General features: G+C 40.7%; 1 protein-coding gene and 1 long non-coding RNA gene across 2 annotated transcripts; one reads left to right on the top strand and one right to left on the bottom strand.

Annotated features, from left to right (window-relative positions):
* The first annotated feature begins 465 nt into the window (after nucleotides 1–465).
* LOC146199128 (uncharacterized) lies at nucleotides 466–6016 on the top strand. The gene is made up of 3 exons (XR_014704745.1): nucleotides 466–536; nucleotides 5628–5764; nucleotides 5892–6016. It is a non-coding gene; the product is annotated as an uncharacterized LOC146199128 (long non-coding RNA).
* An 8838-nt stretch (nucleotides 6017–14854) lies between these two features.
* Nucleotides 14855–21238, bottom strand: LOC146199127 (uncharacterized). The gene is made up of 8 exons (XM_084592713.1): nucleotides 20980–21238; nucleotides 20281–20451; nucleotides 19013–19102; nucleotides 18752–18907; nucleotides 17854–17919; nucleotides 16737–16939; nucleotides 15479–15644; nucleotides 14855–15079 (listed from the first exon to the last, which is right to left on the bottom strand). The coding sequence occupies exons 1-8, from the start codon at nucleotides 21047–21049 to the stop codon at nucleotides 14925–14927; spliced, it is 1077 nt and encodes a 358-aa protein (XP_084448839.1). The 5' UTR covers nucleotides 21050–21238; the 3' UTR covers nucleotides 14855–14924.
* Nucleotides 21239–25246: the final 4008 nt, after the last annotated feature.

Genomic DNA, 25246 nt, shown 5'->3' with positions numbered 1-25246 from the left:
GCGATCAGCCTTACATCTCTTAAAAGTGGAGTTTTTAGAAATCACCATGTGTCATTTTAGTAGATGTTGCGTCATAATGGGTGCAGCTGCGCTCAGAATTGTTTGGGAAAACGTCGTTACACGTTCAATTCACATCAAGGAGCCACTCTATGCATTGCAAGGGCTGCTGTAAGAACTACTGAAAATCTCCCATATGAATTTTGAGCATACGGTATTATTGGATATGGGGGATATGTGTCATATGGGACATATGGGGAGTACGGGTGATATGTGCAATATGGGCATATGGGCGATATGTGTGATATGGGTATATGGGCGATATGTGTGATATGGGCATAAGGGAATTATGGGTGATATGGGCATTATGGGCAATATGGGAAATACGGGCATTATGGGCAATACGGGCATTATAGGTGATTTGGGCAGGATGGGTGACGTGAAATCCACGGCCATATAATTTCTTTTCAGGTGGTGACATTTGAGCAGGTGTCCTACATTATACAATAAGAGAAGGCTGGTAATGACTGAAATTTTCGGTAGTATTTATTTGGCTTCTAATATACATGACATATGAAGTTTCAAGCTTGCATTTTTCATCTGTTCGTCTTTCAGCATTTCTGTAATATATCTTTAGTTTCTGCATGCACTTGCTTGGAGGCAGCTGATCAATAGCATTCCTGCTAATATATGCGACAAATCCATCTGGAAAGCAACAAATGAGAAAAAAGTCCAAAGAGAAGAAATGGTCAATTTTATATCATTGTAAAAATAAATTATTGAAATCAGTCAGGAAACACCAAAACAATTCACAGCAATATAAAAGAAATGGAATTGAACACATGAATTCTCCACAAATGTGAAGGATGTTGAGCTGTGTTTATGTAAAACAACATGAACTTGACTGAAAAAAAGATAATTAGATCACGATTGAAGCACTCACTTGTTACAGCTGCCAATTTGTGATAGGTCAGGGCTTTTTTGGAAGCTGAATGGACTAGAGTTCGGAAAGTGGCGACACGGGGCCCCTATCACACTCCTCTTCCTGAGACACAGGCAGCCTTCACTGGTTCTTTGAAAAACAGAGAATCCTTGGGCAGCATCAGGAGCCACTGCCATCTCTCTACAGGAATGTACACACAATTGCCAAGGTGAACCTGCATGGAACAGAGAAAAGCATTACCCTCCGCATGCATGCAAAAATAAAATATGGACAATAAAGGATAAAATATGCACTTTAAAGAACCCTTAATCGAAAGGCAATTTCTCTTAATATATCTTGCAAGGATATTTACCAGTCATGAGGCAGTTATAAATATTTTTCTAAGTTATACATGTTATGACAATCTGATTAAGCTTTGTATTGTTCACCAATTTATGAGATTTGAAAAAAGATGTAAAACAGATGAATCTTCGGTTAAAAAAATCACTCTACTGGCACTTTTTGGTGCCTGATAAAAACCTTTGTTCACAGATTGTCTGCAAAAAATTTCAGTGTGAAAACATAATTTAACTTTTCATTAGACTAGAAAATTCAGAGGTGTTACATGATAGCACCTTTAATGAAAATTGGCTTTGAACAGTTCAGTAAAAACCACAAAGATTTTGGAAGAAATCGCAGACCGTAGAAAACACAAACTGGTACATTTGTAGTATCAAATGACTCGTTATTTTCGATATTAATAAACAAAATAAATAATCCTCTATGCTTTCCTTGTTACGAGCGGCAGTAGGCTCACCTTGTATGCGCCATACAATGAGCCGCTTATGTCCCTACAGTTTGATCACTAGCCAAGTAGCGATTTAATATAGGTTATATAGTAAATGTGGTGAAATAAGTAATTATTTCCATGTGTACCCAAGCACATGGTAATAAGCAACAGTAAAAACATGAATGAATACATAGACTTCTTGACCTTTCTTTCCCAGTTTTTAAGTGAGATGGCATAGCAAGAAACACAAAACAAATGTTAAAAGGTGTTTTTCTGGGTCTTATGGTCTCCTCCTTATGTATTTCTGTCTGCACAGTTGGACAAGTATAAGAGTGGTAAACATATGCAATTCCCCTACCTGGTCGTTTACTGTTGCCAGTACAGGTACCTGGTCCCCAGGCACATTCGAAACTTACAAGGAAAGGAAAACCAGTGAAACACGTACCAAACTGAAATCCGAAGTCACACATGTTTATAGATGGGCCACAGTAGAAAGGTAAAATGAACAAAAAAAGATATTGCTCTTGGTTTTGATGTTAGCTATGTGTTGTCTACAGCCATGAAGAAAAGCCACCCTTACAACTCTGATGTGCAAGCAATAGTAAAAACATGAATGAACGAACACATAGATTTCTTGGCCAATCCTTTCCAGTTTTTAAGTGGGATGGCATAGCAAGAAACATGAAACAAAGTGAAGCAGTGCACATTAAAAAGAGTTATAAGTTAATCTGGGTGTTATGACTTTGTTAGGTAGTTGTGAAAGCATAGGAGTTGAAAGCATATGCGATTCCCCTACCTGGCAGTTTGCTGTTGCCAGTACAGGTACCTTGTCCCCAGGTGCATTCAACACCTACAAGGAAAGGAAAAGCAGTGAAACAACAAACTGAAATCTGAATTCACACATGTTTATTTATAGATGGGCCACAGTAGACATGAAAGATGAACAAAAAAGACAATCCTTTTGATATGGATAAGGTTAGCTATTTGATTTCTACAGCCATAAAGAAAAGCCATCCTTACTACTCTTTTGTTTGCATATTTTCAGTGCATTGTTCGCACTGTTTCCTAAAGAGCTAGAAACGGAAGGGATCTGTGTAAGTAGCAAACAGCTTAATGAATAGATCAGTGGTTATCGGCAATGGATGGGTTGGAGACCTCTTGTGAACCACTGAAAGTTGACTGTAGAGGGGGGTAGGGATTCTTGTGAGGACTGTTGTTGCTGCAGTTCCAAGAGATCAAACTGGGATAGGGTCCATACTAAAGTGACCTCTAAAAATGTGCACTTGATAAGCCAGTGGGCCACAGCTGCAGAGGACATAGACAGAGGCAGCATGTCAGTATGTATGCTGCTGGAAAGGACTGAACTCCTTCCAATACTGCGCTGCTCACTCTCCCACCCCAAATGTTTTGCCTGCAGCCCATCCAGCAGTGCAGCAAGAGCTCGAGTTTAACCGATGCCTGCATCAACAAAAATCCCTCTCTCACATGCAGACTCTCAATTTCCATACTCCTCTCCTGTGTCTTTGCCTTTGAGAAACTAGTTGGCTTTGAACCTCCATGCTTTTAACCCTGCAAAGCTGTCTTGCCAGGCCAGAGCACAGATCTATTGCATAAACTTTCTTTTTGGGTGGGGAGATGTGTGTTTGCAGACCCTCAAAATATTTTTGCGGACCCCCATTTGAGAAACACTGGAATAGGCCATCTGGAATACTTCCACCAGATTCCAACTTATCTTTTTTTTTTTCCAACTTACCTCTTATACTGTTGTCAGCCTTAATGCTCACTAATAGTTTTAAAAGCCATGCAGATGCACAGTGGCAATATGGTAAACTATAGTAGTCGTTGAGCAGTGGGTATGCATAACATGCACAACTACAACCAAGATTTAAAATCAAACGGCACTTCAGAGACAACAGTACTGGATGTTTCATGTTGACATAGACTACTGTAACTTAGGGTAATTTTTAATTCCCCATTAACTGACTTATTATGTAAGCTTAATTACTGAAAGTTGTAAATATCTGCTGCAGAGCCGGAGTGGGATATGCAAACTTGTATAGTGCCAGTGAAAACCAATCATTAAATTGTTTCCTATATTATATTTCTCATGCAGTACTTTCTTGCATTCTAAAATTCACAGAATGTGAGAAACAAAAGCCATGTGACGAGATGCTTATGCCAAGCTCCTGTGCTGCTCTCAAGCATGCAGTGACTGACTGGGATTCCTGCTTTTTACTGCACAATGGCACAATGAATGTTCCTGACCGAGCATTTCAAAGGAGAATGAAAATGCTCTTTTTTTTTGTAGTCAGCAATGGTCAGTCATTGCTGCATGCATTTGCACCTTCACATGACACAGGCTAGAGATCCAAATATATACAACACTGTTGCGTCACCATGCCTACAGTCGTACTGCTGCCAACCTTGCCCACTCATTACATATTCTCGACAGCTGCATAATAGCAAAACTCAAGCGCCCAATCAAGTGACCTTTTCTTTCATATTTTATAGGCTTTAAAATGCAAAAAAAAAGAAGTTTGTGAGGCATACCGTGCAAGAAACAATTTAATAGGTGTTTTCTGAAGTTCTTATAAAACCTTGCATATCTCACTTGGGGGCTGCAGGGCATAATGTAGGAGTTAAGCAAATATAATCAGGTAAGGGCAAAATAACCTTTTTGAAATCCTAGCTCAAGTTGCTTGGAAAGCTTGTATAGCAGAAGCACTGAAGGAAGTCATACACTGCAAGTCCCACACTGAAGACCTATTAGTGATAGAACGTTCTGCTCAGCAAAACTGTTTTAATGTTTCAAAGTTTAGCACTGTCTACGGAAAGTGATAGCAGATTGACAAAGAATGATGATATGGACTTCTTATCAGCATCAATTTTACAGCAAAGTTGGTACAGCCCAGTGATCTCACAAGCTGTCTTTGTCAGGTTTGTAGCTACTATACAGCAATTATGGCACAAAGCTCATATCTGGATGTCAGAAGCAACACTAAAAGTGTGAAGTGCATGCACACTGGATGCAACAAAAGAAGCATTCGTCTATTTTCATTGATACTCTGAAGAGGAGTCATTTTGACAGCTGAATAAAAATTGGTTGAAAGCATTGTGTACACATAGTTGAAAGCATTGTGTACACATAGTTGAAATCAAAATGGTACATGATGGTTTCACTTGCAACTGCAGTCTGCTTAGTTAGGAAGCCAGAGCACAGACCATCTATGCATGGTCATCACTTCAGCTGAGCAGGCAATGTCCTTGAAGTAATTTATGAGCCACATTTACAGCACCACAGCATTATGCTGTGGAACAAATCCTAGCATTCATCTGCATTGTCTAGGGCAATGTGCTTGTTACTTGCTTTTATTCTTATGCAGTATTGCTTCAATGAGAAAACAGACTGAAACCTGCTGTAAAATGTCACTTCCTTTGCTTTGTAGACAAGCTCGATCACGTCTATGCCCTACAAAGTTAAGTCAGTGTGTGTGCCAGAAGCTTGAGGTCATGAGTAGTAGACATGGGCATGTTCCTGTTTTCTCTTTGCCAGTGAGCTGCAGTTTACTGATAGCATGAATAAACTTTCTCTTCATCAATGAGTTCATCTGACCTAGCTTGATGCTTTTTTTATTATCGGTGCAGCGCATTCACGACGAGGACGAGAGGAGACACAGACATCTGAGCGTAAATGCACTGCACCGATGTCTAACCAGCATGCCCAAGCATCTACTATGTCTTCATTTTTTTGCTTGCACCCAGGTTCCTACTTTCTCAGATTCACTCAACTATTGCTGCTCTAGCTCTTCATTTTATGTAATATCTTGCAGAAAACACTAAATGTTTAAATATACACTGCACCAGGAACAAAAGTAAAAATATAAAGGAAACTAAAAAAAAACGATGTTTTAATTGCAGCATTGACTATGACAAGGTGTGATTTGACAAATTTCGCCACAGTCATTGATTTAAAAGGAGGAAACCTATGATGCCATTGGGAATTCTAAACTGGAAAGTGGTCACCTCTCAAAAATGCCACAACCACATGACAACTGGTAATGTGGCTAACTTGCCACTTGCGAGTTTTTGCATCAAAAGCTGCCTTGACTTCGGGCTTCGGCCCCGTTAGCATTTTTTGTGCGATGTTGGTTTTTGTGCCCTGGCCTTTAACTTTTTTTCCAGATTTTTCATGAAAAAAGAAACATGTGGCTACTGAGATTATATCTACTTTGTAGGTGCGTTTGCACGTTGATGCCCTTCTGTCAAATGTAAAGCGCGAATCAAAACATCCAAAATCATGTTGAAAGTTCAGCGCATTTGTGTGAGTGTATCTCGTCCTTTTGTCCTTGTCTGCCAGCACTGCAATACCATAATGCTCGACAACCACTAACTAGCTCAGCAACATATCCTGCATTAGTTTTATAGTGCTGATTGCACAAATTCAGTGATTTTTGCAATTGTTTCAGTTTCATGTTTTAAAATTGGAAAGTGGATCAGCAGGCCATGCAAATTTCAGTCATCACAGCTTGCAACATTCTCGGAGCTGGATTAACAGAAATAAGGGCCCTAGGCTAGAGTGCATGCCACCTCCCCCCCCCACCCCAAATTTGGAAGTCCCTCCTATCACTTCCATATTATACTTCTGTAAATACCCCATTTCATTGTACCCTACACCAAACTAAAAAAAAAACAAGGTGTGATTACTGTGATTGGCACGAGAGTGATGGATTATTTTTAGAAAAAGACCTCCCGAGTGAAGGGGAATTTCTGTTTTTGCAGCTCGACAAGGTCTGACAAAGGCAAAAGCTAAACAAAGTAAGATCAGGTGGGGGCCCCATCTCTTCAATCTGATTTTCTCTCTTCATACCTGTCGCTCAACATTCAATACTTTGTGGTTCGGGCTCCCTTCTCACATCCTCGGAGATAAGGTTCTGTGCTTCAGCATCCTTAGCCCCCACCTTTATCCAGTGCTACATTCTATCCTATTCCGTACACACAACTGTCACAAATTTCTGTACAAAAAGATATGAAATACAACTAAAGAGTGCATTTTTAGTACACAATGACAGTTGTAGTTTCGAAGCGTGCCGTAAGAGTACGTAATTTTCAATGCAGCACACATTCTTTAACAGTACCTAGTACTATTTAGATATTCATACTCTCTCTTGCAATACGACCCCCTCTAGTGACATCAACATCTACATTTACACCATAAGACAACAGAGACAGCGCCACTGCTTGGCATCATCTGTGTTCGCTCCAAATGTGCAAAGTGATCTTGGGTGCCGCCGGCACCTCTTGTGCTGGATGGACAAACCAGAGGCTTAGGCTTTAGGCTGTGTGAATCAGTATCATAGAAAGCAGTTACTGCCCTTATTCATCTCACAATTTCTGCATGTATTATACTTTCAAAATGTAGACACAACAGTTTATATGCTGCAGGAACACAAGTAAATCGATGCCTACAATAAGAAATCATATTGCCTAGAACAGCTGCAAGGTGAATACAAGTACAGTAATAAGGTAGAACGTTGGGCGAGTTGGTATATAGACATGGTTGAAAAAATCCATTGCACTAAAAAAAGATGACGTCTAAACGCTTAAAAAACAGGACAAGCGCAGACTCACAACCATGGTTATTTGACTAAACAGATGAGATATATATGCAGAGAAACAAACAGATGCACCTGCGCAGAACCACCAGACAGTAAAAAAAAAGATTATGTTTCAAATTTTATCTAGGTATAAAAATGCACACTCTGCTAGGGAGACAAAGGCTGGGTGATGCATCTAGCACCTTTTTTCCTGATACAGTAGGCCTTCTTAAGTTCTCATATTAGCCTATCTCGATGATGGAAAAGAATGCTAGTTTGTGAGAACTGCGGATAGCAGCCTTGTCTATCTTTATCATCATTCTGATTTTTTCCTTCGTTGCATTTCCTGCAATGCACAGCCACGTGCAAGTAAGTGTCGGACAATATGGCCTCCAAATGCTCCTTCAGACATACATTTATACATCGGCCCATCTGGCCAACGTACACCTTACTGCAAGATAAATGGAACTCATACACAACCGCACATGCAGGGGACGTGCCATGATCTGTGCCTAATAGTAAACTGAAATGGGCCAATGCTCTGGGACAAATCAATTTTTTTCTGTACACAGGCAAATCTGGACAATTTGAAGGGTGCGGAACAAACCACTGTAATCTCATAACAATGGGCGACATTCTTTATGTTATGAGAGAGTTGTGCTTATAAGGTATGATCTATGTTTAGAGTGTATAGTCGCGGTGTTTTTTAGCACAGTGAATTTTTTCAACCAAGTACAGTAATAACTGACTGCGATGATGCCAATAGAGAACTTATTCCCACAGCTAATATCACTGATTCACCAAAGTTGCTGGCTACACTCAAGGTCGGTGAACACAGATGGTGCCCAGCGGCGACTATGTCTCTGGTGTCTTCCGGTGTAACTATACATTTTTGTCGATTTCTGACATTTTTGTTAGAAAACATTGCTTGCTACAGGCAAAATGACAACAAAGTTTGAAACAAGACTCCAAGCACAAATAGTATTTTGGCCTGTCCAAAATTGAACACATTAAAATTAATGGTTAGGAAATGACAGGCTATTACAGCATGTTACAGAGACGTACACCCAGCTATATATAATGCAGATTACTGTCAGCACATATCAAACAGAATGCTTATAATTCTGCGCTTACATCACTGCATTTAAAACTTAAAAACAAATCATTTCGCTTAAATTTCAAAAGAAAAGTGTTTATAACTTGCCAAATTTCTTGTGCAGCAAATCTTGGAGGCGGCTATCTTGATCTTCAACCATTTCAGCTTCTCCTCCAGCTTTCTGACCTTTCTTCGCAGGGACTTGCTATTTTCTTGCTCTTTCCTTAGCAACCATCTCTCAATAAGCTCATCACCCGAGCTTTCAGGCCATGGGAGTCTTGTCCGAGAAGGAGCAGTTTTTTTTTTTTATTTTTTTTTACTGCGTTTCACCTTCAGAATACAGAAAGTATAGATTAGCAAGTACCATCTTCAAGCATCCATGCAGCGTCTGAGCAAATAAAAGCATTAAGGCAAAATTCACCAACTTACTTTATCAAATAATCACCACAAACATTTTTGCCCCCAACACAAATACCTACATGTGTTATCTATAGTAATCCAAGATCTTTATCTGGCTGGCAGAAGTGCTGGCTCATGGCATCAGTGCCTCTGCCAGCATGGCGTCTGGACAAATGCACCCCCCCCCTACTGGGATGAGCAAGTTTGGCTCATAAGATAAAAAAAAAACATCCTGCCATTGCCCATGCACTGATGTGACATTCCAATAGGATCTGTTTTTCTATAGGAGAATTGCGCTGCGTTTGCAAACTACTTGCAAAAACGGCCCTGAGAGACACTGCTCAAGGGGACCTTTTCTCATTCCTGCAGTAGCTAACAAAAATGCCACAAGACTGCAAAGACATGAAGCAACGCATGAAACAATGCCGAAGTATCAAAATCACCTAACAGCAGCAATACATTTCTAGCAGGTGCACTGGGTGCATGCTGATCTGTGCCTTTACAATAATGGGCCACCACTGTAATGAAGAACTCAAGTTGCTTTATTTCAGATATGAAACTGGAGAAAGCAAAGACATGCATCCACAGTACAAGTGGCATGGTGATCAGAGACATTTTGTTATTGCAATCAGTGCTGCAAATGTGCATGACCGAAAATCTAGCTTCACTGAAAAAGTCATAGGTGTAGTGATTCCGTTAGTTCAAATTATATAGCCCATCACGTACAAGCAGAAAAAGATTGAAATCTCAAGCTAACTGCTTGAAGAGCCTCGATATATGTTACCTTTTGAGAATGGTGCATTGACTGTCAGCAAGCGTGCTCACGCAACGGATCTATAGGCTTTGAATTTTTCTCAAGTAAAAAAAAAACTGCACCACGTCAGAGTCTATGCAGTGATACGTAAGTGTCAATATAGCAATAGTCCAACTTTTTAGAAACATGTGCTCTTTTCTGGTGCACACAGATTACACACATACCCACTGAATCACACTGTTGTAAGCCAGAAGCATTGAAGTAATACAGCAGCTTCGATTGTGCAGGATGAAGCAGCTAGGGACCAATAAGTTGATTATACGTGTGCGCCATGCCTTCTGACGTGTTACACTCTGCCTGCATACTGGAATGGCAGCCACTGTGGCCCAAGTGCAAGCTCTCTACATATCCCAACAATTGCCTTTTTTCCCCATTAAGTTTACATTACTCTGCCCCTACATTTCTGACCATTGATTCAATATGCTCAATATATGCTTTTCTGGAATCCTGTACACTTACTGGTCAGTTTTCTAGTTCTCTTCCTCCACTGCAAGTCCGCACTTTTCCTATACAAATATTTAGTTAATACCTTCGTTGCCCGTCGGTTTTGCCCATTCTCCATACCCATCCTTCTTATCAGCATTTATTCTATGCTTCTCAAGCTTTCAATGATCTCCGCTTTATGTCACCCTGTACTGCCGCATCAGTGGTTTATTTCTAGCAGCGCTGGTCCGACTTCAGGAACAACTCTCCCCTTCTGAAAGAGATCCCTGGTGCCAATACTCCTTTTCTGATACCTCTCAGCACCTCTTACCCATTGTATTTTCATGTTGCTCTATGCTTCATTACTCTGACATGTCTGTTCCCTTTCAGTTAAATACTGTTCCTGCTTTCCCACATACATATTGTTCTCGTTCGTCCATCCTGCAAGATATCTGTATTTTCTAAAAGCCTGTCCTTCCTTAAATATTGATGACATGCTGTAGCAGACGACCACACTGAATGTGACCGCGGTTGGATAAATTTTAATGGCAACAAATAAATGCGCAACAGATGCAGGTCCCTTTTTGTCATTTGTCTGCTAATTGTGCTAGCCTATGTGGCATGCAGAGAGAGAAATTTATGGGAGCTAAACTTATTGCTAACTAAAGGACACGTTACACAGCACTTTGCAATGGAATATGGAATGTATGTACACATTCTATTACGTTTTCAGTGGTCAGCGTCAGATAATATGAGTATAAACAATGAGCAGATAAACTAGCTGGCCGCACTTCTAGTCGGCAAGCTCCGCCGCCCGTGCAACGTAAACGTTTGCTTGCGAGAAGACGCACGCGGCTCGTGTCACCGTCCGGGACAGCAAAAATGTCTAAATATGTTTCCACGGCCATCAGCACGTCGAACTGTATGAGACTTCCACATTGCAAAATATGCGCCGATTATAATATGCCGCGCACGCACAGTGCAGCGGAGTGCTGCAAGTTAAATAATTACGTGCAAGCAGTTGCATAGTACACTGAGCACGTTCTTTTATCAGACACTATTCAAGCCCTGCGCACACGCAGGAATGCTCCAATAAAAGAGCGGGGAATGCGGCAATTACTGTGATTATGCGTACTCGCTGTCCGTTATACCCTTATTCAAGAAGGATTAGGGGGGATGAGGCAATTACTCTGAGCATGCTTACTAGGTTTCCGTTATTGGTAAGTACTTTGGTGCGTATGCGTGGTTGTGTTTGACCGTACACACAGCGTTGACGGCGGGCCGACACCGATCAAAATCTATTCAACGCCTCCATCACCTTTTGCCGAACAATAATATAAGAGCCGCAAACTTACACAGAAGCTACATCAGCAGGCAGTAATAGTACGATCGAGACAAAAAGTATTGCAATATACTTATAACACATGCAGACTTACATCCAAGAAGCAGAACGTCGCCGGGGGGGTAGGATTCTTGTACCTCACCGTTGAACGTCTCCTTCCAGTAGATTCTCTTGCATTTAGCAGAGTCAGCGCATGTGACCGGGTTAAAATCTTTGATTAAGGAGGAGGAGCTTTATACCCATCTTGTATGCTGTCCTCCCTTCTCTCACAACACAAGCAGCAGAGGCACCGGCGAAGCACACTGCATGGGTATAAATGGACGCGCGCCAGCAGCAGTAACACTACACCAACAAAAGTCGTTTCGGCGGGAGCAAGCCGCGGAGGAGGAGAAAAGAGGAAGCAGACGGGAGAGAGAATTTAAGAATGCGGCGGAAAGGCGAGAGTGAAGAAAAAAAAGCGGAGAGCGAAGTTTTTTCCGGAGAGCGATAACTCGTTTCGGCGTGAGCTATGTGGAGAGAGCACGGGGGACTGCGGAGCAGCGTAGGAGGAGGAAAAAAAGGAAAGCGCAGCAAGTTACTAGATGTGGAGAGAATGACAGAACGCGGCGAAAAAGTGAGGGAGGACAAGAAAAAGCGGAGAGCTTGGACAAGTTTTTCCTAACCCGGGAGACGCGAGGAAAGAAACATGGTGATGGCAGAAACTTTAAATGCCATATATACAAACGGGGAGGGAGAAGCCCACTGGGTGCTCTGGAGGAGACATTCCTTGCAATGCAAAATAAATCCCTTGGATCGCAAATTCGCAATCCCTTTCATGCCATTGGAAATGACGCGGCGCTGGCCTACTTCCAAGCTCAAATAAAATAAGTCCAGTTATTTCATTCACGAATTATTAAGAGTATCCATGCTGCAGTGGAGGTTGGTACAACTATACGACAAAAAGAATGCATCATCCCAAGCAGACAAAAAAGCTCGTTCCGACGTTCTGCCAACCTACTTTGGCCGACCATATTTTGGTCGGGCCGACGTTCGCTGCCAAGGTCGGCCCGAGCGTGGGGATTGACACTGGCCTTAGACTGGCCGACGTGTCGGCCGCTGACATAAGGCCGACTTAGGTGGCCGACCTTACCGATCGGTTCTTAGTTGGCATGCCGAGGTTGGCAAGATGTCGGTGATTGACACTGACCGGGAAATGGCCGACCTTACTGGTTGGCAGACCAAGGTTTGTCCTACGTCGGGAATTGACACTGGCCGACATGCCGGCCACAGACGTATGGCCAACTTTTCCATTCGGATTATGGGTGCATGCCCAGGTTAGCCTAGCATTGGGGATTGGTACTGGCCAACCTGGTCGACTGTAACCTGCTTGCAATAGTTTGAGGCCATACAACTGAGGGTTCCATACCAATGTTTATTATTCACAAGCCCAGAAATATACATCTCACCCTGTAAGATTGTCAGGAGAGTTTCCTCGTACAGAGAATAGCAGCAAAACATCAAAAAATGAAAGTTGTGCACGCATTCCCTTTTGGGAGAACTGCCCTTGCCATATCGTGGCTGTCTAGTAAAACACCCGCAAGTAAAATGTAAATGAGAAGCTACATAAAAGATGTAGGCTTTGTTCATCTTAGAATATTTTTCTTACTGCTAGATGAAAGCAGTAATAGACATCAGATTTTTTTCTGTGTTAATTTGCTTGTTTTTTTTTAAACGATGCTTTAGACATTAGCATGCATGGATCAGTTCATGGCATTCCCTTAACGGCACTGAAAAATGTACATTCGAATTTCTTCTCTTACTCTTCCAGTTTCGGCAGCCAAACTATATGGCTGTGACGTCTAAGAAGTTTTTTTAATGTTGCAAGCGCAAAGACGGCACACACGGAAAGAGGGACATAGGACAAGCGCTACTTGCAACAATTTATTGAAGCAGACGAACAGCTGCTTATATCGTCATTAGAGGGTGGGGGAAAGAAAAAGGGAACAAAAGGTGATGAGCATGTGTGTGATCTCAAAGAAGGCACAGGAAGGGACATGAGTGATAAACAGTACCTAAAACATATCTAAAAACTTGCACTCTTTTCTACGCATCATGATCCAAGGAGTGCCTCAATAAATTGTTGCAAGTAGCACTTGTCCTGTGTCTCTCTTCCTGTGTGCCGTTGTTGTTGCACTTAAAATATTAGAATCAATGCACCACGCCCTGCAAAGTGTTTTACTGATGTTTAAGGAGTGTCTACGTCATATATGTGACACAAGAAAAAACTGCAATATAACCAGTGATACATCGTCTTGTTTCACTAGAACGTGTAAGCTATAGCCTGTTTCAAGAGATGAAATAACAGAAAAAAATATGATTACGGTTATGTGAGTTTTTCATCTCTCACAGGACAGGAATGTCTTCTGTATCATTGAAAAAAAATGCAACTAAAATGATGTCTATAGCTATAAAACAAAGCATAAAATAGTAATGCACTACATATGAAAGACTATGGCATTATCATGACAATAACCTTAAACAAAGGTCGACAGAACTCTGTTCAATTTATTGGATCTTAATCCGCCGTTTTCTCGGTGGGAAATAAGCACAGATAAAATTGTTCAGCTACAGTATTAATAAACATATATTAGCAGATATAAAAATTTGTGAGATGTTATCACAGAAGTGGAGAAATAAGAAAGCACATTAGTTTCCACTTAAAATAATGTGCATTATACAAATGGCTAAACTAATGAATAAACTGGACATTGCACTTTGCCCACCATAAGCACAGATAAAATTGTTCAGGTACAGTAGTAATAAACATATATTTGCAGATATAAAAATTTGTGAGATCTTATCACAGAACTAGAGAAATAAGAAAGCACATTAGTTTCCAGTTAAAATAATATGCATTATACAAATGTCTAAACAAATTAATAAACTGGATAATGCACCTTGCCCACTTTTTCAACTCTACAAAATAACACAGTAAAACACAAGTATAATATGAACTAAATCAAAGAATGAGCACCGTCGTAAACTTGACATTCAATACTTTAAAAAGATTACTGCATGTGACATGCAAGTTGCATGAAAACATCAGCAAATAAAAACTTATGTATGATAAAAAAATAAAGGTGTGCATTTGGCCTTTGTGACATGATAAAAAAGAAAGCTGCACCTTTCGCCTTTGCAACATGACCCAAAAAGAGAGGAAGCTATGCCTTTGGCCTAGTAACATGACCAAGAAAATGAAAGCTACACTTTTGGCCTTTGTAATATGACCAAAAAAAAAAGAAAGCTGTGCATTTGGCCATTGTGACATGATCAAAAAATAAAGCTGCACCTTTGTAACATGACAAAAAAGAAGCTGCGCATTTGGTCTTCGTAACATGATCAAAAAGAAAGCTGCACCTTTGGCATTTGTAACAAGACCAAAAAAAAGAGAGCTGCACTTTTGGCTTTTGTGACAAGACCCAAAAAAATTCTGCGCTTTTGGCCTTTGACATGATAAAAAAAGAGTTGCGTCTTTTGCCTTTGCAATTCTGTGTTCATGGTTCCATGTTCACGTCAGGGCACTAGATTCCTTTCGCATCGAGGTGTTGACCCTCCTTTCAGTGCGGCCTCCTTCTCTGTCGTTAGCCCCTATCAGCCATCGCTTAACTACGGCACTGACTTCTCGCTGAGACGCTTCTTTGGCATGGTTAGCACTTGCACAGCCTGCACAACAAACAGAAATACTTAATATAATAACATAAAAATTCAAGAGTACACATTTCTTTTAGCAAGAATGAAAAACAAGCAGAGAGCCACAAAAATACTTGAGCAAGAAACTTTAACAAAAATAAAATTTTGTTCTATCTTATTCTCTTGTACCAGCAGCACAAGGAATATGTCATTATTAGAATTACTTTTCTATAGCCTTTTAATGAAGCAATTAAGAAAAACCACATGACTTCCTTCTATGGCTGTTTCATATTACACAAACGTGCATCAGTATCATTTAATTTTCACTGCTTCCAATTAGGTGGTATGGCAGCAGGCCTTGCATATTAAGACCTTTAAGGCACATCAAGACAATATGAATGACTTGCTCAGGGTAAAGAACACAGCCCCTACCCAGTATAATGTCGTTCAAATTCTTGAGGTTGGCAAATGCATTCTTGCTTCCTCCTGTTCCTCTCCAGCTGAACTGGATTGCTGCACCTTGGGAGAGTAGCTGGCGGAGCAGCCTGCGAACGGTGTCAGCTAAATCCGTGCCACCATATTTTGAGAAGTAGCTGACCTGGAATATACGAAAACATGTTAAGTCTTGAATGGCGGATGCATTGCTCAAAAATACCGAATTACGTGATTATGACCCTGGCAAAGAATCCCTTTGGTACTGTCAGGGTTATCACCAGAAAATGAGGGGTGGACATTTGAGGACTGCGGGTGGGGGGGGGGGAAGGGGGGAGAAGCTACAGTATTCAGGGAATAATAACACAGCAGACGTCTCAAGAGAAGAAACTGCAGCACAAAAAGCTATGCAGGTTTTCTTTTTGGACTGATCTCCATCATATAGCACAACTCCAAATTGTTGGCGTTGTGTACAAGGCCTCACTAGGGCCTTTAAATAAGGTTTACATAGGCCTTGCCCCAATGCGAGATTTTCAATGGCAACTCACCATGGTGAAAAACGAAACATTTTGAAAGCATAAATGTGCCAGGCAAGTAAGCACTGTATTAGGAAAAAGGAGAATGTAGCATCTCAGAAACAATCATGAAATCAAATTAACAAAAGAAGGGGGAGCCACACTCTGAATGCAGTAAATTATTTATTTAGGCATTCAGAAATTTGTTCGAATTTTCCAAATGTTCAAATTGTGTAAAACTCTGAAAATCATTTGCTTAAGCAATTTTATTTATTGAACATCTGACCTGAAGATTGATTTGAGATGAATGGTAAGCTAAAACGACCGTATTTCATGGACTCGCCAAGTGCTTTGTTGTACAGTGCACAGACTGTAGGGAGCACCCAACAATTGCTCCAAAATTGAAGGTGCTACCTGGAGCCTTTTTGCAGTGCAGAGTAGTAGCAGTGGTGCTTTGTTACAAATGGCCTCATTGTGGTTACAAGATACTACACCATACAGACTGTGACCTGTCCAGTGATGCGTCCTCATAACTAAATGTTTCAGCCGAATTGAAAAGTGGAGGCAGCATGCGGGCGCAAGAGAAAAATATGAGTAGCAAATAGAACAGCGTGATTCCATTCCGAAATAAAACTAAAAGGCCAGTGATGCATGCTGCAGTTTCGAAATGGTATGTTTAGCCACATCACCACAGTGTATGGCAAGCGGCATTTAGGCTTTATGGCTTGAAAAATAAAACTTACCAGTCTGTCCGAGTTTTCTGACGATGAAAGGTATTCATCTAGTGCGAGCACGTCCTCAGCACAGGATGCTGGAAGCACTGGACAGTCCTCTGGCAGCCTGATCATCGCTGCCCCTCCTGATCCAGATGACTGCATTGCTGTCCGCATACTCTTGAGCTCAGACAAGATGATTATCTGGTTTTGGAAAACCTTCTTCTCAAAGGCTGAAATAAAAACAGCAATGTACATTAATTCTACAGGGTGCACCAACCACCAGCAAAAGTTCAAAAAATGCCTGGTGTGTGCTATTATATTTACATATGACTGAGAACAAGAAAAAAATTTACCCTAGTGCTTCTTTCTGCTCCAGTATAATGAGACCCTGATTCAGTCATTCTTCTGTGCTCAAAACCTCAGTAATTATTCTTTTGGTAAAAGATCCTGATGCCCTAAACGACTATGCCACCCCAATCTCTCACAATAGTAATAGCTGTGGCATATCTTTTGATATAACAAGCAAGCAAAGCATAATCATTTCACCAACTCGCTCCATGTGTACCCACGTTACGGAGGAACCATATTTAACCAGTTCAGACAATGCAGCTACATTTGCATATAACTGCAGCTACATGTGTACATCCAACTTGGAACACCATGAAATCAAAGTATACATAGTATGTCTTAGCAACTAACCTGAAATGGGTGTATTGATGTTTTCTGCAATTTTTACTTTTCCGTAAAAAAAAAATATCCAACACAATTGTAGCATTATCCCTTTTTTTTATCAATAATTCATGCATGCAAGGATCAACCGTTGAATGGTAAGCAGCAATTCGGGAGAAACATGCAAGATTATAGGATTTTTAGTGGCTGATGCCTCACACAAATGCAAACAATGTCCAGAAGTAAGAGAACTTGACTCAAGGAGTGATGTTAAAAAGTTGACGAGGTTTCATGCACACTCACAGCTGCTAACTGATCTGTTATGACTCCCATCAGCTGTATTGAATTGCAAATCTCTAAAAACACTAAAGGGAAAAAAGGCACATAAAATACAGTGCTCATGATTCCTGTGCGAACAAAAGCCCTGCAAATTCAAAGTTTAGTAATGAACCATGAATCCAGAATGCATTCTTACCGACAAGACGTTCAGATAACTCTTTAATAGATTTGCGCACATCCGCTGGAGGAGGCTCTACTGATTCTGTAAAAAATAAAAATAAAAGCACGTAAGCAGCACTTCCTGCAATTATTACCGCATTCAGCACATTATGAACATTTGTAATAGGCTCTAATTGAGGAAGCCTAAGAATATACATATCAGAACTCCACAGTGCTGCTAAAAGAAAGAAAAAGATTTTTTACATGTCAAGCAACCCAATATGTTTCTTGGCATTAGCAGACCATCCAAAAATGACTGGAGCATAGCACAGTCACGTTTATATATATATATCATGTACCAGTCACTTCAGATTGCTCTGCTGAAGCTAGACCTAGTTCTTAAACTTGAAATATCATTTCCTGTATTCACCACAAAGAAAAGGTACTGCACATATGAAGGCAGAAGAAATATCTGACAACAGAAAAACTAGTTCTTCTATAAAATATAAAGCTTTTATAAGTTCTCATCGGTTCTCGCAGTGTTTTAGCTCGAAAAAAACAAAGAATTTTATACCTGCCACATTAAGGAGGCCTGCATGTTTTCAGCCTTTAAACACATGTAGAAATGTTTTAGTAAATTATTATATCTGAAAAAAAACAATCAGGCCAATTTACAATATACGAAAATGAGTAAACGCGCGTGTACATTAGAGCACACCTCATGTCACAGCTTCATATTATGACAAATGCGCTCAACACAAACCAATCTACTGCTTTGGGCTACTCTTACTACTGTTGTAAGGTACTCTACATTTAAAACCCTGCATCAGTATCAATGCAAATGAAACTATTTTCGAATTAAACAGCAGTAACAGTGCATTTTACTATGAACACAGACTGAAGGGTGAAATGGGCACTACCGGAGGAGTGAATACCTTGTTCATTCGTGGAGGTTTTGCTGAATTTATGTGAATAAAATCTAGCGCACGAGTCATGCTTTCGAGTGTGGGAGGTATTTAGCCTTTTCTGTGCATCCCTTGGGGCTGAGCCAGATGGTTGTGAGGCTTGTTGCACAGTTTGCTTTTGTGCACCTGTAACACACAAAAATGTCTCCTTAAGTAAGGCAACTTTTCAAATACTGATTAACACTGCTTGCTCTGGGTGAAGCTGCACATTGAAGCAAGCCATTTATTTACCAGGTTTCTGGTGCTGCCGCATCTGCTCTTTCCCATTATTGTACCGAGGTTCATCTTTATCGCTTTCAACTAGTATGAATGGGCTTTCACCTGCAAAATCCATAAAATGTACACAGCTGAGCTACATGTGTGTTACAATAAAATAATTGCATGAACGTAATCCATACTGAACATTCAGAGTCAATGATAGGAGAGTAATTACCCACTGTCATTCACACCAAGTGCAGCTATATGCAATATAAGTTTGTAACTGAAGAAAAATGCATCCTGGTCTGGCATTTCAACCTGGGACCACCACCTCATCGATAAATGATCTAAATTGAGACAGCTATCATTTGGTGGGGCAAGAATGAATTGATCAACAATTCAAAGTGAGCTAGAATAGTCTTTGGTGCTCTGTAAGGTGGAGTAGATTTTTCATAGGGCAGTAATTACTCAATAGCATTGTCCCAAGCACATCCATAGCTACAAGCTTTCTTTCATAGCTATATGCAATTATATGAATGCCAATGATTACGTCCCTATTACAAACCTACTGCGACTTAATTGGGAGCTTTCCTTAAACAATGGACTATTCACAACCAATGGCATTACAAAAAAGAGTGGGTCTAATTTAATATAAAAAAAAACAAAACTCAGTGAATGCTGTTTCCATCCAAAAATCTCCAGAATGAATTCTCGGCAAAATATTTCTAGAGCATTTCTGACAAAACCACAGTGGAGTCGACCACTTGCACCACTTGAATTGATATGCATGTTAGAAAAATTACACAATCACGTGCAAAACAAAATGTCAGATGATACAGTAAGAGGCAGTTCATTATATGCCAATTTCATATGCATTCGTTGTCAATCGTGTAACATTTTTGCCTCCTTTGAAGTTAGCATGGCAGTTACCTTGTGCATCAAACAATGTAATCATAATGTGATAATCTCATACATTAGACCTAAGTGCCAGCATTCACTTTCTAGCAGAGCAGCAAGAATACAAGTTTTTTTAACCTGTTTCAAGCCATTAATAACACCAAAAAAAGTTCACTACTACTAAGACATTGCAATCAATACTCCATCACGCCTTCTGTTTAGCTCCTCAAGGTGCAACTGCTATTTTCCTTGCTTTCCTTGCATCCCCGCCAGTAAGCGACAGGAACTATTTCAAACTTCTGCAGCTTGTGATGTATAAGACGTAGGGCTGAAATAGGTGTCTATGTTAAGGTTAAATGCAAAACATATTGAAGTATACAAGAAGCAAACTGTCAAACACTCACTCTGCATGAAGGAACTATGTAGACTTGAGCTTGACATATCATCCTCACTATCAGTGAAAATCCTTTTTTTTCGCCTCCTCCTTGCCTCTTTTGCAGCATCAGAGTCTTCAGACTCCAGATGAGATGTAACCAATGCGTTCACTAAACACTCCTTGGCTCGCATGTAGGTGCCTGGTTTCAAAAACGAAGGTCATTTGAAAGTTGAAGACAACACAACAAAAGCCTTTAAGGCGACACATAAGCTCAAGGAACTTTGAAAAATTAAGTCCTACAACCTGACATTTCAAAACTCTGCCTATCTCACCACTAGTTCCAACTTACTTCTATGAGCAGGAACTGCGACAGTAACTGGGCAGGGGCAGGGTACTCTTGCCACATAAACTCCAAAGGATTGCATGCCACTTTGTTTTCAACTGCAATGATTTCACTTTTAGGCGAGAATACAAACAGGTACAATCAAGCATATAATTGGCTGCTTAATATTAAAATTTTCCAACAGTGACTAGCTAAAACGTCAGTTCACAGCAAATATTACTTTAGTTCTGAAAAAAAAATTAATTTAATGGACAAAACATCAAGGCAGTTAAACGTCAGACAACAAGCAGCCCTGAAAAATAAATGCAGGTGATGACATTTAATCCTTCCACACAGTTCCCCTCTTGTCATGAAATATCTGAAGTTATATGACAAGCTGCTTACTTTTGGTAGACAGAATCCTAGCTGGGTACTGCTTCCAGCCATCCTCCACATCTGCTCCAATCTGTACCATGCGGTCAACTTCATTTTTTTTCGTTGTTGGCGGCCAGAAACAAACTGTTCCAGCCCCAGCTTCCTCGACCCAGTTTGTAGGAACGACATACGAGCTTCCCTCCTCTACAAATTCCACAATGTGAAACCTGCAAAATTTCAAAACCAACAACTGCAGAACTCCTTGAACAAATAGCAACTCAATGTCAAAACACATACTTGGCAAACTTCAGATTAAAAAATGAAACACTAATTTAAAAAAATGCAGCGGGACATACACCCCATTGACAGCTCCCAGCTTAAAAGTGAGGGAACAAAGGGTAGAAAACATATTTCCTCTTGTATGGCAAAAGCTGCCCTTTGCAAACAATGTCTGCAAATGAAAATGTCTCAAAGCAACCAGCAGAAGATGATAGAACAAATATTGACAGCAACGATGACCTGCAGGGGCGAGTGTAGAGCTGTCCTTCAATTTTGCACAATTTGCCAAGATGACAGTGCTGGATCCAGATGCAAGGAAGTTCGAAACTAGAACCACTCTGTTTTTGGTGAGCAATATGCAATTGTCAGGAGCCTTTGTGCCGATGCAACTATTTTTCCATGCAGCTTTACGGTACTGATTCCAGTCACAATAGGAGAGAACAGGACCAGAAGAATGGATAGAGGATGAAATAACCCCAAACTCTACAGCATCAGCATTTGAAGGAGTGCTAACTCTAGAGTTCTGCTGTTCAACAATTCTGGTGTACAACTGCTGCAAAGGCTTATTACCTGATCTGACAAGACGTTTCAAATCCTTTAGATGATTCTCAAATGGAAAGCAGCTAAATGAATCAAGGCAGCCAAGTCGACGAGCATCATGGCACAAGTGTACAAGACAGTGAACATTATAGACGAGAGATTCTGGTCCATAGATGATTCTGCACTGCTGAACAAACTTGTGAAGCATTTCATCAGCAAAATCAAGAAAGCCTTTCATTGAAGGACAGCACATGACCGCTATTCCAACATGCAGTAGCAGAAAGTGATGATACAAAACTGGTGGCAACACCTGTTTCAAAACAACGGGGCCAGAGTACAAGACAAAGTGTCTGAATTATGTGGCTTTCCACCTCTCAAACATCTGAAGAGGCCGTAGCTTTCGAGCAAAGTCCTTGGGCACATGGCTGCCAAGCAGTTTCAGGATTTGTGATGCATGCATAACTGAGCTGTATGAAATGCGCACTTTCAGGGGACCTTTCACCCAATAAGCAATCAGTTTTTTCATCACACCAAGGCAGACGAGGTGCATATAGTCTAACGGAAATGCTGTGACCATTGGAATGCCAATTGCAGTGAGGGGTGAAACGCCTGTATGATGTTCCTTTTGCTCTTGGTTTACAAATGACTCATCAGACCGCAGTGCACTATATAAGCTTTGATAGGTCATACGGCCAATGTAGACTCCTTTTTGGCAACATCTATCACATCCAAAATAGCCTGAGTACAACTTAATAGCTTTTACAAAGGCCTTTGCCGGTGCGTCACATAGTATTGCTTTCAGAAGAGCAACATAATGAATACCCTTGTGACAAAATCCATCTGAAAGTAGAAGCTGTAACTCTTCGACAAATTTGTTGAGGAAGTCATTGAGAGAGGGTGGTTTTGACGAACCAGAGAATACACCCACTACAAACACAGAATCAAGGTGCTGACTAGTAGGATGGTGCAGTTGGACAAGAATGGGCCAAACCTGCTGGTGACTGCTTTTGAACAAGGGTAAACCATCAATGTTCACAGAAAAGAAAAGGCCTGTAACATCTTTCAAAGGAGGCCAGGTATCCATTGTTTGTGAAAGACCCTCAAAAATTCCGAAGTGCACATACTCCCCATCGCCCATTTTGACAACCGGTACATTGCGGGGAGTGGACAGCAGGCTTTTATAGCTGCGCGGAAGATTAGGAAAATGAGGCCTCAAAATTTTTAGCAAAGAATCAATAGCTGCTCCTGTGATGTTGTATTTGACTGCCCAGGCTGCCAACTGGCTTTGAAAACTCTCATGCTGTGTAGAATGTTGCAAGAGGCCTTGAATAGGCTCAGTGAGTTCTGCAAAATCTAGTAATGAACCCTCAGAATGATGCTCAGAATGAAGGTCAGGTAGTGAATCCTCAAAATGATCTCGAAAGGTTGATGCCACATCAGAGTCATCGCCTTCAATCATTTGTTCTGGGGTACTCTCTGAAAGAAACTCTTGAATTGATGGAATAACAGTTTCTGGAGAATCTGTCAAAGCAGCAGCCGCTTCTGAAACCTCATTCAAGCACTGCAGAACCGCTTTTGATGCTAATCTAAGTTCTCGGCGACGCTTTGCTTTTAAAATCTTCTCCATGATGCCACAAACTTCACCTGGTCATGCTTGTCCTTCCACAATGAGCGAGATCTGTGACAGCCTGAAACAGACCGGAACACTCCGTCAGAAGCTGAACAAGTCTCACATACAGCACCGTGCATACAGCAAACTCTCCACTCTCTCCATAGACCTATATATGCCCACCGTTACTGCGTGAAATTTGTATTGCTATATGCAGCAGGCACGTAGACAAAATATTTTTTTTTTTACAATAGAATTGCCTGCAGTGGAGGAGGGGGATATCAGGTGCTGGGTAAGCAAGATGAACAAGAATACGGGGAAGAGAATGGAGGGGTGGGAATGACTTGTGCCTCCATTGGTTAGGCACTTCATATGTAATATCGAGGGAACACTGCATGCACTGAATGAGAGTAAAACTTTTGTCTTATCAGTGAAAACTCTCTACAATACAGCAGAATCTACCCACGTAAAAGCAGGCCTGCACTTGATTTTGCACTGCTCACTTGCTACATTTACCATAATTTCATGCATGTTAAGCATTGTGCTTTGGTCACTCCATAAAAAAATGAAATCAGTAGGAAAATATCTAAACTGAGCTGTTACAACAGCCTGCAATCCTTGCTTGGCAGCATTGGGCAACCCTATAAATGCAGATGAGGAATATGGCAACTGAAAACAGCAAACACTGAAAGTTTCAGGCCTTAATTAAATCAAGAACTAAGGCAGTCCAGCTACAATGTCTCAAATACTACACAGAAATTGCTTCTAGTGCTCTGTTTCACTAGCACTGCCGGTGCCCACGAAGTTTAAGCGATACCTTATACATCTCGCTCGGCCAAAAGGCTGTCGGCGTCATATTAGTAGTTGTTGTTGGCACCTCGTGTCAGATATAATCAAGGGCTGCATACAAAATTGTATCACGGAAATTTGTGGTTCTAGTGATCGATGATTATTTGGAGTATGTGAGGCTATGACAAGTTAATAAAATCATGGTAAATAATTGATCAATCAAACAAATGAAAAATTAGAAGGGGGGGGGGGGGTTCAAAGGTTTTAAAATGCTCAGAACGAAAAGGCAATGCATGATACGAATTAAGACAGATTAGAGTATAATAGACCAAAGAAGTGCAACAGTTGAAAAAAATGAGAAACTAGATATGAGGGGTTCAAAAAAGTCAAAATGCTCTGAATAAAAAGCCAATGCTTGCTGATGCTAATGAAGAAATCTACAGTGTATAATTGTTCAATTAACTAATTGCAATAATTTAAAATACAAAATGCGTTCAAAGGTGTCAAATTGCTCAGTATGAAAAACTGATATGTTTGCTGATGCGAAGTATTGGTGCACAAAAAAAAAAACGAAGGGGAGTAAAGAATACAAAATTAGAAAAGTGAAAAACGTAATCTTTTTGTGTGAAACGCTATCGCGTCATACCCTTAATGGCGGTGCTTATAAGTGTCCCCTAATTTTGTAATCTCCAAATCACAGCGCAAGGAGCATTTATGATATGCGCGGCTGCGTGGTACGATAAATAACGCAAATATATAACGCTGACTTGCACAGAGAAGAGAAGAAAAGTGGGGTCTCACACACAGCTAGTGTACAGTATGCAGCACCCCGCAACACGCTTGTGCACACACAGCAGAAAAAAATGCGTTTTTAACGCACTTCCTAACTCTCAGCGCGACATGTATAGAGCACGCTACATCGCGAGTGATAATACGACCACGCCGCGGAGAGATCAAGCTCAATGCCTTGGCCACGAGTAAAGATAAACGCTTTTTACAGCAAGTGAGACAACGAGAAGCCTTCGACCGCTCAATACATATAATAGCAGCACGAAACTATACATGCACAAAAATGGTGCT

The sequence above is a fragment of the Amblyomma maculatum genome, chromosome 2, assembly GCF_055883805.1.
Source record: "Amblyomma maculatum isolate TAMU_Amacu chromosome 2, ASM5588380v1, whole genome shotgun sequence".
NCBI classification, from domain to species: domain Eukaryota; kingdom Metazoa; phylum Arthropoda; class Arachnida; order Ixodida; family Ixodidae; genus Amblyomma; species Amblyomma maculatum.
Note: the sequence above shows the minus strand (reverse complement) of the source record. Positions and strands in the feature narration are given on the sequence as shown.

Bases quoted from the DNA above. Each gene is read 5' to 3' on its own strand.
- LOC146199127 (XM_084592713.1), bottom strand. From the start codon at position 21,049: ATGGTACAGATTGGAGCAGATGTGGAGGATGGCTGGAAGCAGTACCCA. The intron at 20,452-20,979 runs GTAAGCAGCTTG...TTTTGAAACCAG, and splicing joins TAGGATTCTGTCTACCAAAA to GCACCTACATGCGAGCCAAG. The intron at 17,920-18,751 runs GTATTCACTCCT...TATTTTTTACAG, and splicing joins AACCTCCACGAATGAACAAG to AATCAGTAGAGCCTCCTCCA.